At 46.3% G+C, this 16,195-nt stretch overlaps 1 protein-coding gene across 2 annotated transcripts in view; it reads right to left on the bottom strand.

The window, feature by feature from the left end:
* Nucleotides 1–8,974: 8,974 nt before the first annotated feature.
* The window catches only part of IFT74 (intraflagellar transport 74), a 99,231-nt gene continuing 92,010 nt past the window's right edge, over nt 8,975–16,195 (bottom strand). For both annotated transcript variants that reach the window (XM_075595550.1, XM_075595560.1), the window contains 4 exons: nt 14,820–14,983; nt 12,960–13,085; nt 10,552–10,612; nt 8,975–9,202 (listed from right to left, as the gene is read on the bottom strand). In XM_075595550.1, coding sequence (XP_075451665.1) covers nt 9,087–9,202; nt 10,552–10,612; nt 12,960–13,085; nt 14,820–14,983 — 467 coding nt within the window. In that variant the 3' untranslated portion in view covers nt 8,975–9,086. The remainder of the gene's footprint in view (nt 9,203–10,551; nt 10,613–12,959; nt 13,086–14,819; nt 14,984–16,195) is intronic.

Raw genomic sequence — 16,195 nt, 5'->3', positions numbered from 1 at the left:
GCCGCCGGAGCCACGGGTACGTATGGTTTACAGAGGCCCTACAGCTCCCCCGGCACTTAATTTAAGTGCCTTCGGGAAGCGCGCGGGGCCTCTGTAAACCCCGCGCCCCCCGTCGGCAGTCTCGCGCCCCCCCTGGGGGTCGCGCCCCACAGTTTGCGCACCGCTGGGCTAAACCATAATACTGAGTTAAGTTATGGTGAGTAAAAAAAGTGACAAAAACCCTCCACAGGAAAGCAAATATGCAAATATAACTGTATGCTCATCTGCATGTCTTAGGCAGGTCTGCAACCCCGCCTTTCCCCATTATCACCCAGCATACAGCACTTCCACTGCAGCAAGGGATTCTGGGAAATGACATGCAAATGAGCACACAGTGTCACTTTTTGCCTCAATAACCATTTTTAACATGGTTCCCTATAGGCTTAAGCTTGCTGCATGGTCACAGCTTTGAGCACAGCCAGGGTTAAGGTGCATACCTTCATGCTGTCTGTGGGTGGTTTTCTGGGCATGCACCTTAACCCTTAATTCATTTTGCTCAATGAATGGTCCTGGTAAAGGTATACAATAAACCTGGTCTCCCGTGACAGTTCACAAATGTTTTCTCACCACTGTATTTCAGTATATGCTTGTTATATTTTTGTGTTGGCTTGTTCCAAGGCCAGGTGACCCTTGTCTTGCGGCCTCGTCTGGAGATAAAACCTCGAAGTGCAGCTAATAAAGGAAAAGTGAGAAAGACGTTGCTTTTCTGTGTAGACTAATAGGAGTGAGAATGCATATGGTGTACTATAACAATTGTACTAATTAAAGTAAAAGCAGAATATTGCAAAGGCAGAGGCCAACAGCACGAGTATTGGATGAGGACTTACTGCAAAGAACCCCAGTTGCTGGACTAACACAGCTTATGATTTATTTGCAGCAGACAAAGGGATACTAAACTCAATCACTACTTAAAATATGTAATAATATTGTTCAAATGTATTCTAAGCTAGGCATATCGTTGTATAATTTCTTTAAGTTTAATGTAAGTTTTTGTTTATATTTTCACGCTGCAAATGCATTTGCAGAAATAGGTTAATGACGTTGAACAGTGATCTTTAACCTTTCAAAATCTGCTGAACCCTTTAAATATGTGATTTGAATCCATGAATTAAAACGTATTGAATTATTACCACTGTTTTAGGGAACCTCTGGTAACCTCCCATGAAACCCCAGGGTTTCACACCACAGGTTAAAAAAACCCAAAAAAACACCTCACCTAGTATATATCGCTTTAACCCCTCCCTTTGGAACATGTCAGAGATAATTGTCAAACTACTTCCCAACCAGTTTCCTCTCTAACTGATATTCATAATTTATATCTGCAATCATTTTGGGGTCTGGCAAAAAATTCAAAGCTATGGGAAGAATGTAATTATTATACACCCCAGCATGCTATCATCTGTCCCTCCCTTTCTATTAGGTGTCCTGTTCCTGTAACGCCTCGATTCCCCTTCCCCCACTGCGGGACCATCCCTGCCGTATCCACTCCTTTTCCTGTTGTATACCCTGCCAGTGATCAAACCCCTTTCATACCTCACATCACCCACAGCTTCTTGCCAAATGAACTCTAACTTTTCCTTCTTGCTGATACAATTTTGCAAAACTCTCGTTTGTATGTGTCTGTCTCTAAATATATGTCTTGCTCTACACATTTTAGCAACAAACCATGCTTAGGGTTGTAACACGACAAGACAACCAAGCTGAGGATTACTGCCCTGGACACTTGTGAATTCTTTGACATAATGAACATTTTGCAGTGAGATTGCTAAGCATTTTTGCCTTCATCTTAATTCTCCTACTGCAGTCACATTGCAGAGTTTTTTTTTAACCCTATTGTTGCCAGAAACCAAGCGATGCATTGTTTGCCTTTCTGGCAGTAAAGGAGTTCGTTTTGTGCACAATACACAAAACTATCTACAAAATTGATAATCTAGATGCTGCATATCATGTCTTTCTGGCAAGTAAGGCGTTAATTAACATCCGCATCACACAAATTAGTCTAAAAAGCTGATAATAGAGATGCTGCATTATTTTGTCTTTCACTCCTGTCTGGAAATGCGCAGATCAATGCCAGATAAACAGCATTTGCCATTATCTTAAGCTGCTGTCACTGTTTAGAACATGGTGGTCCAGGTTCAGTCTTCAATAGTTCTTAGGCTTTGTCCCCGGTGGCCGCGCGCTCGACGACATGCGCGTCGCACACCTAGTACAGCCCTCTGTGGGGCAGGCCCCAGTCGGCATGTGCGGGCGCGCATAAAGAGATAAAGAGTGATCTGTGACCGCCTTTGCCAAAAGACAAGTTTTTTGTCTTTTGGCGCGGCAGCCATGTCATAGTGGCGGTTCAGCCAATGGTCTGTCTTTCCCCATTATCGCATAGCAAACAGTGCTTCCACTGCAGCCAGGGATTCAAGGTAATGATGTGCAACTGAGGAGTGTGTAAGGCCGCACTTATTGTCCAGGCGACGCCGCGTCAAAAATGCATTGAAACGTTCGCTTATAGTAGGAGCAATGCGACGGCTTGGTCGCGATTGCTGGAAGTCAATTCAATTTTTTCAGCGACTGCAGCGTCGCTGTCTCCGGGACTATAAGCGTGACCTTACTCTTTACTACTCATCCATTTTAACATGGACTCCTATGAGCTTATGCCAGCTTTTCAGTACAGCCTGGGTTTAAAAAGTACATAGCCAGACAGTTGTTTCGACAGTTGTGACTTTCCTCTGATGAAGTCACGCAACGTGACAAAATGCGCCAGGACGTTGCATTATACGCGCTGACGCCACTACACGGAAGCCCTATCGCATACCCACGAGGAAGCCCCTGCAGCTTGCATCTACTACAGCCAGGCGATCTCCGGACTAACTCACTGCAGTGAGTAGAGGGATGGCCCTCCAACCCGGCAAAATGCAGCATGTGGTGTGGAGATTCTCCATCAGGTCCATATCCAGGTTCCTTGCGGTTGAGCTCCAGAGTCTATAACGACATATGCAAAGTGCATACTTACTCTAATCTGTGCCATACCTGGTTGGGGAATATTGTTCCATCAGCGATAGGACTTCTGTCTACCCCTGATAGTGACGTCACTGATATTGATATTGAATCTCACAAAAGCTATTTTATTCAGTCCTCTTGTGAGTGTATGTCCAAGAGAGCCTTTTTTTAAATTTGTATCATTAAAATGTACCCCTACAGTATTATGCTATGGAGCTTGCGCTTCTTTTCTTCTCTTTTCTCATTTAGGTATTCTTGATGTGGCAAAATCAATATAGAAGCTGCAGTCTGGATTTACTTTTACCGTCTGACTTTGGACTTTATTCATCTTTCACAGCAATTGGCTTGAATATCGTTTAATATTGTTAGTGTGATTATATGTGCATATATTGTTTTAGGCTAATCATTATTACGGTTATGCAAGGTCCACGGTTAATCTGCGGTCCTTAGCATACCTTATCATTTGGTACACCAATTGTTTAGCCGCAATTAATATTATACACATAGAGGTGCATACTTTATTATTCTTGTATATATATAGATAGATATGTCTGTGAGTGGGTTAACTGACTTTGCATCTCCCAAGTCCTTGCTTAAAAGCTGTGTTTAAAGCAGCATGCATTGGCTAAGGGTTGCTCATGTAATGTGAGCATGAGATAAAAAGTGGCACTGTGTGCTCATTTGCATGTCATTTCCCAGAATCCCTTGCTGCAGTGGAAGTGCTGTTTGCTGGGTGATAATGGTGAAAGACAGGGTTGCAGACCTGTCTAAGACATGCAAATGAATATACAGGAATATTTACAGTTGCTATATATATATATATATATATAGATATATACAGTGTTCGACAATCCTATACATTTACACGCCCGGGGCGGGTGGATTTAACCCCCGGGCGAGTAACTATTGGCCCAAGCAGCACACGTGTTTTGTTTTTTTAAATTTTCCCTGCTCGCGCTGAAATTTCCCTGCTCGCGCTGGCTGAAAAAAAAAAACTCCCCCTACCTGACTGCTGATTGGCGCGTGCTCCCAGGCTTTGAGGGCGCGCGGCCAGGCTCTATATGAGCCAGCCCCCAACGAGCAGCCATTCTTTTCCCATGGAGGATGGAGGACACGGTAAGTATTATCTGTGCCTTCCCCCACCTCCCTCCCCGGCGCTCCTGCTGCCCGCAGTTATGGTGATGGGAGCGGGGATGCCCCCTCATGTCCCCGCTTATATATATATATATATTTTACTATATATTTCTGAAAGTGTCCTATGTGTCCGTGTCTGTCTGTGTCCCTCCCTGTGTCCCTAGCGGCAATCTCATTGGACCTTGGGCCAGGCCAATGAGATTGCTCCCTTGGGCCGCCCGCCCCCGCACACCTCTCATTGGCCTGAGGCAGAGTGACGGGCCAACACACGCACACACACACACACACCCCTCCTCGATGCTCCACTCGCCCCCCCTCCCCGATGCTCCACTCAACTCCCCCCCGATGCTCCACTCACCTTCCCCCCTCCCTCCCCGATGCTCCACTCACCTCCCCCCCCTCCCCGATGCTCCACTCACCTCCCCCCCTCCCCGATGCTCCACTCACCTCCCCCCATGCTCCACTCACTCCCCCCCTCCCTCCCTCCCCGATGCTCCACTCACCTTCCCCCGATGCTCCACTCACCTCCACCCCTCCCCGATGCTCCACTCACCTCCCTCCTCCCTCCCCAATGCTCCACTCACCTCCCCCCTCCCTCCCCGATGCTCCACTCACCTCCCCCCTCCCTCCCCGATGCTCCACTCACCTCCCCCCTCCCTCCCCGATGCTCCACTCACCTCCCCCCCATGCTCCACTCACCTCCCCCCATGCTCCACTCACCTCCCCCCTGATGCTCCACTCACCTCCCCCCTCCCTCCCCGATGCTCCACTCACCTTCCCCCCTCCCCAATGCTCCACTCACCTTCCCCCCCCTCCCCAATGCTCCACTCACCTCCCCCCATGCTCCACTCACCTTCCCCCTCCCTCCCTGATGCTCCACTCACCTTCCCCCCTCACCTTCCCCCGCTCCATCCCCGATGCTCCACTCACCTTCCCCCCTCCCTCCCCGATGCTCCACTCACCTTCCCCCGCTCCCTCCCCGATGCTCCACTCACCTTCCCCCCTCCCTCCCCGATGCTCCACTCACCTTCCCCCCTCCCTCCCTGATGCTCCACTCACCTTCCCCCCCTCCCTCTCCAATGCTCCACTCACCTCACTCCCCCCGATGCTCCACACACCTCCCCCCTGATGCTCCACTCACCTCCCCCCCGATGCTCCACTCACCTCCCTCCCGATGCTCCACTCACCTCCCCCTGATGCTCCACTCACAACCCTGCTGATGCTCCACTCCTCCCCCCCGATGCTCCACTCACCTCCCCCGATGCTCCACTCACCTCCCCCCCGATGCTCCACTCACCTCCCCCCCGATGCTCCACTCACCTCCCCCCCGATGCTCCACTCACCTCCCCCCGATGCTCCACTCACCCCCCCAATGCTCCACTCACCTCCCCCCCAATGCTCCACTCACCTCCCCCCAGATGCTCCACTCACCTCCCCCCCGATGCTCCACTCACCTCCCCCCGATGCTCCACTCACCTCCCCCCGATGCTCCACTCACCTCCCCCCCAATGCTCCACTCACCTCCCCCCGATGCTCCACTCACCTCCCCCCAATGCTCCACTCACCTCCCCCCCGATGCTCCACTCACCTCCCCCCCGATGCTCGACTCACCTCCCCCCGATGCTCCACTCACCTTTCCCCCGATGCTCCACTCACCTCCCCCCGATGCTCCACTCACCTCCCCCGATGCTCCACTCACCCCCCCCGATGCTCCACTCACCCCCCCGATGCTCCACTCACCTCCCCCCGATGCTCCACTCACCTCCCCCCGATGCTCCACTCACCTCCCCCCGATGCTCCACTCACCTCCCCCCGATGCTCCACTCACCTCCCCCTGATGCTCCAGTCACCTCCCCCCACGATGCTCCACTCACCTCCCACCCCCCGATGCTCCACTCACCTCCCCCTATGCTCCACTCACCTCCCCCCCGATGCTCCACTCACCTCCCCCCATGCTCCACTCACCTCCCCCATGCTCCACTCACCTCCCCCCCATGCTCCACCCACCTCCCCCCGATGTTCCACTCACCTCCCCCCGATGCTCCACTCACCTCCCCCCCGATGCTCCACTCACCTCCCCCCTGATGCTCCACTCACCTCCCCCCCGATGCTCCACTCACCTCCCCCCCAATGCTCCACTCACCTCCCCCCGATGCTCCACTCACCTCCCCCTGATGCTCCACTCACCTCCCCCCCGATGCTCCACTCACCTCCCCCCGCGATGCTCTACTCACCTCCCCCCGATGCTCCACTCACCTCCCCCCGCGATGCTCTACTCACCTCCCACCCCCCTGATGCTCCACTCACCTCCCCCCGATGCTCCACTCACCTCCCCCCGATGCTCCACTCACCTCCCCCCGATGCTCCACTCACCTCCCCCCGATGTTCCACTCACCTCCCCCCCGATGCTCCACTCACCTCCCCCCCGATGCTCCACTCACCTCACCCCCCCGATGCTCCACTCTCCCCCCCGATGCTCCACTCACCTCCCCCCCGATGCTCCTCTCACCTCCCCCCCGATGCTCCACTCACCTCCCCCCGATGCTCCACTCACCTCCTCCCCCCCCATGCTCAACTCACCTCCCCCCTCCCCGGCGGGGGGACAGCCAGCTGACACACGGCACCTAAGATGGCGGCGGCCGGAAGGACCCCCTTCCTCCCTCGCGGAGTAACTAAGATGGCGGCGGCCGGAACGAGAGGTGACGTGTGTGTGTGTGTGACACTGTGTGTGTGTGACACTGTGTGTGTGTGTGTGTGTCACTGTGTGTGTGTGTCACTGTGTGTGTGTGTGTGTCACTGTGTGTGTGTGTGTGTGTGTGTGACACTGTGTGTGTGTGACACTGTGTGTGTGTGTGTGTGTGTGACACTGTGTGTGTGTGTGTGACACTGTGTGTGTGTGTGTGACACTGTGTGTGTGTGTGACAGTGTGTGTGTGACACTGTGTGTGTGTCAGGCACTGTAGGGTGGGGACCGGAGCTACGGGGGGGGGGGTCAGGAGCGTAGAGAGAGGGGGGAGCCGAGAAACATACAGGGGGAGTGGAGAGGAGGGACCCGGAATTTTTAAGCAACCCACCCCCCCTCCTGTCCACTGTCACCCCCCCTCCTGTCCACTGTCACCCCCCCTCCTGTCCACTGTCACCCCCCCACCTGTCCACTGTCACCCCCCCTCCTGTCCACTGTCACACCCCTCCTGTCCACTGTCCCCTCCCCCTCCTGTCCACTGTCCCCTCCCCCTCCTGTCCACTGTCCCCCCCCTCCTGTCCACTGTCACCCCCCCTCCTGTCCACTTTCCCCTCCCCCTCCTGTCCACTGTCGTCCCGTCCACTCCTATCCACTGTCCCGTCCCCCTCCTGTCCACTGTCGTCCCGTCCCCTCCTGTCCAGTGTCATCCCCTCCCCTCCATTGTCGTCCCCTCCCCCTCCTGTCCACTGTCGTCCCGTCCCCTCCTGTCCACTGTCCCCTCCTGTCCACTGTCCCGTCCCCCTCCTGTCCACTGTTCCGTCCCCCTGCTGTCCACTGTCCAGTCCCCCTCATGTCCCGTCCCCTCCTGTCCACTGTCCCGTCCCCTCCTCTCCACTGTCCCGTCCCCTCCTGTCCACTGTCCCCGTCCCCTCCTGTCCACTGTACCCGTCCCCTGCCCTGTCCCGTCTCCCCCCCTCCTGTCCACTGCCCCCCCCCTCCTGTCCACTGCCCCCCACCCTCCTGTCCACTTGTCCCCCCCTCCCCTCCTCTTGTCCACTGTCCCCCCCCTTTCCCCCCCCCCTTTCCTAGCGGGAAATTTAACTCACGGGCAACGCCGGGTCTCTCAGCTAGTATATATATATATATACAGTGTTCAACAAACCTATACATTTGCTTGCCCCGGGCGAGTGGATTTAACATCGTGGCGAGCTCCTATTGGCCCAAGCAGCATACGTTTGGTACTAGGTGGCGAGTAGATTTTTTTGTGTGGCGAGTAGATTTTCTGGTGATTTGTCAACCACTGTGTATGTGTGTGTGTGTGTGTGTGTGTATGTATGTATATATATATATATATACAGTGTTCGACAAACCTATACATTTGCTCGCCCCGGGCGAGTGGATTTAACATCGTGGCGAGCTCCTATTGGCCCAAGCAGCACACGTTTGGTACTAGGTGGCGAGTAGATTTTTTTTTGTGTGGCGAGTAGATTTTTTGGTGATTTGTCGACCACTGTGTGTATGTAATTATGTATGTGTATATATATATATATATATATATATATATCTATATATATGTGTGTGTGTATATATATATATATATATATATATATCTATATATAGATATATATATATCTATCTATATATAGATATATATATACACAGCTCAACCCCGTTATTGCGTGATCTGCTATAACGCGGTGTGAGTGTGGACCCCGAATATAAAAAATTTTTTTGCCAACACTTACACACACACAAACACCACCCCCCTCCCCCACTACCTCTGATGGTGCTGGGGATCGTGGTGGGGCTGCTGGGGGATCGTGGTGGGGCTTCTGGGGATCGGGGTGGGGCTGCTGGGGGAGCTGCTGGGTCTGCCGGCGCCTCACTCCTGCCTCCTCCTTCCGATCAGGGCGCGCGGCGGCCATTTAAAAAAAAAATTGCGCGACCTCGGTTATAACGCGTCAGATCGGGTGGCCCCCGAGGACCACGTTATAACGGAGTTCAGCTGTATATACACACACACACACACACACACACACACACACACATATATACTGTACTATTATTATAAGTGATATGTGTGGACAGTCATAAATGTATAAATTCACCCTGGAACAAAGAAACTACTACATTGTGAATATTAATTTTAGTTACAAGAAAGAATATGTTTTGGTGAGCTTTCAGTCCCGCTCACACTGTTCATGTGCTGAACTTGTTGGCTTGCAGGAAGGAAGAGCCTTGATTTAATTCCTGGAGTTCTGCAGTGCCTCCATGAGAGTTTTATTGTATTCAGCAATTTGTTTAGTTACATTCTTCTTCACATGCCTGAAGTCACTCTCCTGGCTCTTTGTTGCTATGACTGATTCAAGGAGTCAAGGAAAAAAGAAGCAAAACAGGCAATGTTCAAACTAATATCAGGTCTCTGGACACCTCACCTCCCTTAAAGAAAGAAAGACATTTGTTATATTTCCAGTAAATGAAAATATCACTTGTGAGCACATTCACATCTCAGACAGGTCTGCAACCCTGCTATTCACCATTATCTCTTAGCATACAATACTTCCACTGCAGCTAGGTATTCTGGGTAGTGACATGCTAATGAGCACACAGTGTCTCCTTTTTCCATATTTCCACAAATCTGATCTAAATAGTTCAAGGGGTGCGCAAACTTTTCAGTCTGCACCCCCCTGCCTGCTCTCCACTCCTGTTCGCGCCCCCCTCCCCTTACCAGGTGTCCGGCATCTTCTGACATAACAACGTATTGTAACGCTGCATTGCCATTGTCATGTGACCCCGCTGCATCATTTTTTGCCTCGCTCCCCCCCCCCCCCGGAAATCTTGCACCCCCCCAGTTAGCGCACCCCTGGTTTATACTCAACAGCAGGGGTGTGCAAACTTCTTGAGCTGCGCCCCCCCTGCCCGGGAACCGCAGCGTTTGTGCCCCCCTTTTCCAATGGCTCGCTGTCAAATGACGCTGCTGGTCATGTGACTTCATGTCACGTGACCCGTTGTGTTATTTGACGCGCGTTGCCATGGCCACGCATGATGTCACTTGACCCCGCCATGGCGACGCTTCGCCGAAGACCCGCAGAGAGCATGTAAGTGAGTTACAGAGACCTCACGCCTCCCCCGGCATGTAATTTAAATGTATTAAACTTTTAATTTAAAAGTAATTTATATTGTCAAAAACATTAACGCTTTTCACTTCTATTCTGTCTAAGGATAGCCAAATGCTTCCATTAGCATTTAAATTAATAGGTAAATAACCTGGAAATAAAATTAAAAAAATATGTGCCACTAATGTTATTATTGCAAGATGCCTTATAATGGAAATATACTTCCAATTCATTCTCTTCCTATTATGTACTGTAAATAGTTTACTTTGTTACATTAAAAATGTTTAGTTTCTTTTGAATCATCAAGATTTAGGTCCCTCATTTCATTCAATGTTTTCTTTAGGTTACTACTCTGGTTATTAAAAAATAGAATTAAATACATTACAGTTTCATTAAAATATGACTCTACATATATTTCATTGCTGCTTTTCTCAGAACATGAACAATCATTCTAAAAAAATTAATCTGTAGCAAGGCCCCCAGCTGTGACTGGGAATGTATGTGGAAAACATTATTCAGCAAGGCTTTGTCTGGTAATGTTTGAAACTCCTACGTAGCTTCTGTACCCAGCAAATAATTTCAACAAGGATACATTCCTTCATCACAAAGTTATTCTGCTCGTGGTGTTGCCATTTCCTTTCCAAATTTGTGAGCTGAAAAACACACAAAAAATGAAACATTAACAAGTGCCAAGAGTGAAAACAACCACATAGCTACTGTATATACAAGAAAAGAACACAAAAATATTAGGATTTATCGATCCTACACATTTACTCAAGTTGATAAGGCATCACGGTAGTGGCATTTTTAAGAGATGAACCAGTACACACATACAATTCATTATAGGTTTCTCCCACAAAGGGAAAGTGACAACTCATTAGATACATTGCTATACATTAATTTGTATCAAATGTTATATGTATATATATGGAAAGTGACATGTGGAATCTCCATTTGAAACATAAAAGCCATATTATGTGCAACGCAATTAAAGGTATCTAAACCCGTAACGGCAGTTGAAATATGAATATACAGACATCCCTATTTCCAGAACAAACAAGAGAGATTTTGTCTATATCATAACCCTCTTTGGGTCCTGAAAACATATTTTTGAATCTTATAGTGGAAGATAGCTTACTAAATGCAGGACCTTGGGTCAAATGATGTATCATATGTTTATCTCTGTAGACACTTTTTCCTAATCTCTCTCATTTGGACGTGTGTGTGTCTACCGTATGTTACGAACTCTTTCCTTCAATGTGCGCCATAAGTGTAAAAAATATGTTTTAGGCCGTTATACTGCGCACACTTGTGTGATGACCATGGCGCACAAATGTAAATGGTATGTACTATGTACTAAAACCACTTGTATATGTGCATCAAAATGTGTTGAAACTGTGTCAAAATCACATGTCAAATTGTACCTTGGTGTAACCATTAACCTTAGCGCACAATTAGAATCGATTTAAATTAGTATGTAATGACACTTGTTTTACGCACCACTGATGCCCAGAATACTATACAATCATGTGCATGGGCTCCCACTTGTTTTTTCTCTTTATTGTACTATGAAATATTTTTGCCGTATTTTGTTTTACTAGCCTGCCCTCCCGAGCTCCTGAATGCCTTAAATCTCTCATAGTGTAGCCTGACCTAGTCACTAACCCTTAGCTGTACAGATAAAACATTCCGACTTGTACAGTTGTGTTTCCTGTCTGATGCTAGAATCAGTGATAAGGGCAGGGCTGCAGTGTGAAGATTGTAAAATGCAGGGTTCATTCTACTCCTTTTCCAATGTTTTAGCATCAACAGGACATTAATGTGAGGCGACTTCCTCACAAGAACATTATTTTGTTGAAATATTGTAAAATCTGCAATAAGAAAACTTAGCTATTTCAGACATCAATGGGGAATTTCATACAAAAACAGCCGTGCTGGCGCATATAGAGTAAGCGTCATAAAGCTTTAAAACGCCTGACAATTGGAGTATAGACAGATATTCTTATTGTTAAACGTAATACAAAGGGGATTTGAAAGCTGGCCATTTTGATATTCTAAATTGGTGCTGAAATGTCAGCAAATAAAATTGTAAGTATTTCGGTAAAGAGGGGATACTACATAGTTAAAAATAGCACATTTCAGCTCTGTAGAATCAATAAATTAAAAAAAAAAAACAACAACAATAATATGTGGGATTGCTGCTTTAACTTCTTTCTATCACACTCAGTCATATCACAGTCACATTCATACACTTGTATCTTTCTACATAACCTACTGTAGCTAAGATACACCCCTTCTCTCACTCTACAGAGAAAACTCTCAGTCTCTTATCCCCACTTCCTCAGCTACTGTTATCTCTTATTTGTCCTTCCTGCTTCTCATTTTTTCCCCAGTCAATTTATTCTACACAAAAGTTACTAACTAAAGCCTTCATTCAAAATAATGTCCAGCCCTCTTCCCCTTGTTTGGAGTGATGTTAGATCCATTCATCTGAATACTATTAACGTCTAAATATTACTTCCCTCTTGCCTTTAAAGCAAGACATACCTGTCCCCCTCTCTGTATATCACCGCTCAGTACAAACTCCATTCTGGCCAAGCAGACCTCTTCTCTTCTTATGGAATACCATACTAATCTCTGGTATAATCTTCAGAATGTAACTAAATCTCTTTCAGTAGCCCTCCCACGAAAGTCCACCTCACATCAACTCATAACTACTCTACAAGTATCATTTTCCTTTTACTCTAGACCGATGAATGTTACCTGCACACTAAATTCATTTACATTACAAAACGAATCATCTCACAATGCAATGCTACTACTTGAGAGAATAAAAACATATCTAAATCACCTCTACCGGGTTTATTTAATAAAGTGTGATAGTGCCGATTCAAGACTACCACACAGAAACTCCCACTGACTTGAATGGGAGATTTGGTGTGTCAGTACTAAACATGTTACTGTATAAGCCCCTCTGTGTGTTTGCAGGTCACACAATACCTGAGAGTGGGTCTCGTTCTCCTGGAGCTGAGACTTCAGTTTTTCATTTTCAGAATTCAGCTGCTCTATTATTTTCTTAAAAGTGTCTCTGCGTTTGGATAAATAGATCTTATCCTCTTGGAGTTTCTGATGACCGGAAAACAGAAAAAATGGTTACAACACGATTACTCTAACTTTCTTCAACTAAACTGTCTGATGAAAATTGGAGAAATATCTCCAACCCAAGACATTCACAGAAAGGAACAACGGCGATATAAGAAAATGTGATAGGTATAATAACAAATAGACATTTCACAGTTCACTAACTCAACAGAATAGAACATGCTTTTTTTTATATTCCTCTGTTATAAGAAAAATAAACAGTAAGTGGAGATGGAAAAGAGTGTGGAATAACACGGGCATGAAGAAGAATTATAAATGTTTATGGCAACATACATTTACATTTTTCATTGGAGCAAGATGTTAGGACAGTCAGGCCTTACAGAAGAGAGGGAGGTGCCAATGTATCAAGGAAAAAAGAAGTGCACTTCTGGGTTAAAAGCTCTGCACCATATGTATCAACCAAAACAAATCTCATTAATGCAATAGTTTTGTTTTTCTTTCATAACTCTGGTGCAACCATTCCATATTTGCATCACGTTTGCCTTATAGACCCTAGAGTGGGATACGATAAAGACTTCTATATTAATAGGTTAGTAGATGTATGAGACAGACATGCTGATAAACCCTAGGTTTGGGCTCTGTGACTTAAATATATTTTCAAAAGGCCCTGCAATTTTTAAATGGTTGAAATTAATTTATTTAATAGTTTCATCACTTTTTCAAAAAACAACTAAAATTGAAATCCCTATTTTCGCCATGCAACTTATATTATAATTAATGAAGTTTAAAACAATGTCATAAGCATAAAATGGAACTAAACTACTATGTCTAATAGATTAGTGTCTATACTTCCGTCTATTATATCACCTTACAAATGTACACTTCCCAAGTTGGCCAAAGATATAAAATACTTAGATGAGGCAGCCAGAATTTGTAGGAGCCCGCGTTTTGTTTGGTGCACACACGGCGTTTCAGCTATCCCCCTGCACCCCTAACCAGTTGGTGGCTTTGTATGTGTGTCAGTGAGTATCTGTGAGAAACAGACACACACACTCTCTTACACACACGCAGACACTCACTTTCTCCCACACACTTACTTTATCTCCTTTGCACACAGACACTCTCTCTCACAGACACTCTCTCACACACAAACACTCCTCCCCCTGCCACGCTGTGCACTGAAACCAGGGGCGGGCAATATAGCGGGCAGAGCGTCCAATATATTTCCATCCCTGCATGAATATGTAATGTTTTAGAGCCCAATCCGCCAAATTAATTTGTAGACTTCATGGAGGGAACATTTACGGACACAACTGGTTGGTCATATACAAATACTCAATTGTGTTCTATTTGTCTCCATTTTAAACATATTTAATTTAATTCTAAAGTGGTAAATAGTTCTTAAAATTGCTGATATTTCTATCTAACCCGTATATCTATTCTTCTGTAACTTAACTCAACGATGAGGGGTCCAACAACACAGCAATATAGTGCAGTATTGTCCAGCACTGATGGGCTCAGGTCACTCGTGTGCAAAACAAAGTCAGCGTATCATTAGGAGATAATAGTATGGCTTTCTGTTGGGGTCTCTGGTGGCCATATACATTTCTATTTATTTTACCATCAGACGAAATTGAGGTAATCCTGGGGATTTCTCTGGAGTTCGGTTACTTTTTTTTTTTTTTAAATACTGACGTGGAAGGGATTTTTTTTTTAAGTGTGCCCAGAAGAACAAGCAAGAAATCGGGTATTCATTACCTTTTTCTTTTCTTCTCCAGATGCTCTGAGGGCATCCAAGTTGCTGTATGTTTTTAAGCCGTCTGTCATTTGCTGATTTTTGTCCTTCAGGGTGGTTAGTTCAGTGTTGATCTTGGATTCCAGCTGTTCCACTTTCAGAAGGTCTTGCTGTAGTCGCTGACTCTCTGATACACAGTAACATACACGATTATATATATACATACCGGTATATACATTGTGTTCAGGAAAAACGGGACCCCTTTTATTTTTGCAGAAAAATTACCAAATTTTCAATTCAAATTTGAGCAATTATAGGTCTGTCGCAGTAGAGTATTACATTTAAGAATTCTTTGATAATCTAATAAATATTCTTTGGAATTAGTGATGCCATGGTGACCTCATCAAGTGCATAGTTTCAAATTGGTGTTTAGTGAAGAAGATAAACATGTTATAAAAGTGCTTGAGACAGAGCAAGAATTATGGTCCAAAACGCTTATATAAAATGTTTCCTGGTTAAGGATGGTTGCTAGCAGGACTAAAAAACTAATTCATATCGTTCAGGAGTGGCAGCAGCTGCATCAATACGTCATCAATTATGCAATCAGATGGTGGCGCTCATATCTTTGGGCGTGCCCTCAGGAGAAAGAGGACGTTTTGAACTCACACATAAACCATACTTTGAACTCAAATTTTATAGTGTAGAGTATATAATATGTTAGTATTTCCGATTAGATTACACCAGTTTAACACATTTACAAGCTACGAAGGAAAAACACCTATTTCTCATTTAATGAACATGAACCAACCGCAGTGTATCTAATTTAGCTAACATCAGTTAATTGTCTACATTGTGCTTCTTATATTGTGTTAATCTACAAAAACTGAGCTTTGTCTGTGTTTTATGTTATGTCTCTGGTTTTAATGCATATTGCCATGCTCAGTAGCACTCATCTGACACTCATATGCTTATATATATGTTGTGGGTATTTTGGGGGTTTAATAGGAGCTTGTTAGGTGTCCAGTATGTTTTGCAATTCTTGTCCAGCTAGTCATGGCTGATTGGAGGTTGGCAACCTCCTACTTAATTTAAGCTCACCCCCTCCCACATTTAAATGGTTATGGGCTCACTCCATAGCATCTTCCACTCAGGGGAACTTGCCTGCTTGCAGTTTGGCTGTGAGTGTTTTTTCCTGGCTGGATCCTGCTTCTCCTTCCATTCAGAAGCGTATGTGCAGAGCTCCCAGGCTTTTGGTAAGGAATCGGCTTTATTCTTTCTTTTTTTGTTATTTTTGTTGTGGATCTGTGGGGGAGTATACTGTGAGTATACTGGGAGTTTTTATAGAGGGTTTTGGGTGCATTTTCAGGATTAAAAACCATTTTTGGTTTTCACCCAGGGG

The sequence above is a fragment of the Ascaphus truei genome, chromosome 1 (genome assembly GCF_040206685.1).
Source record: "Ascaphus truei isolate aAscTru1 chromosome 1, aAscTru1.hap1, whole genome shotgun sequence".
Lineage (NCBI taxonomy): Eukaryota > Metazoa > Chordata > Amphibia > Anura > Ascaphidae > Ascaphus > Ascaphus truei.
The sequence above is the reverse complement of the archived record's forward strand: the minus strand, read 5'-3'. Positions and strand labels throughout refer to the sequence as shown.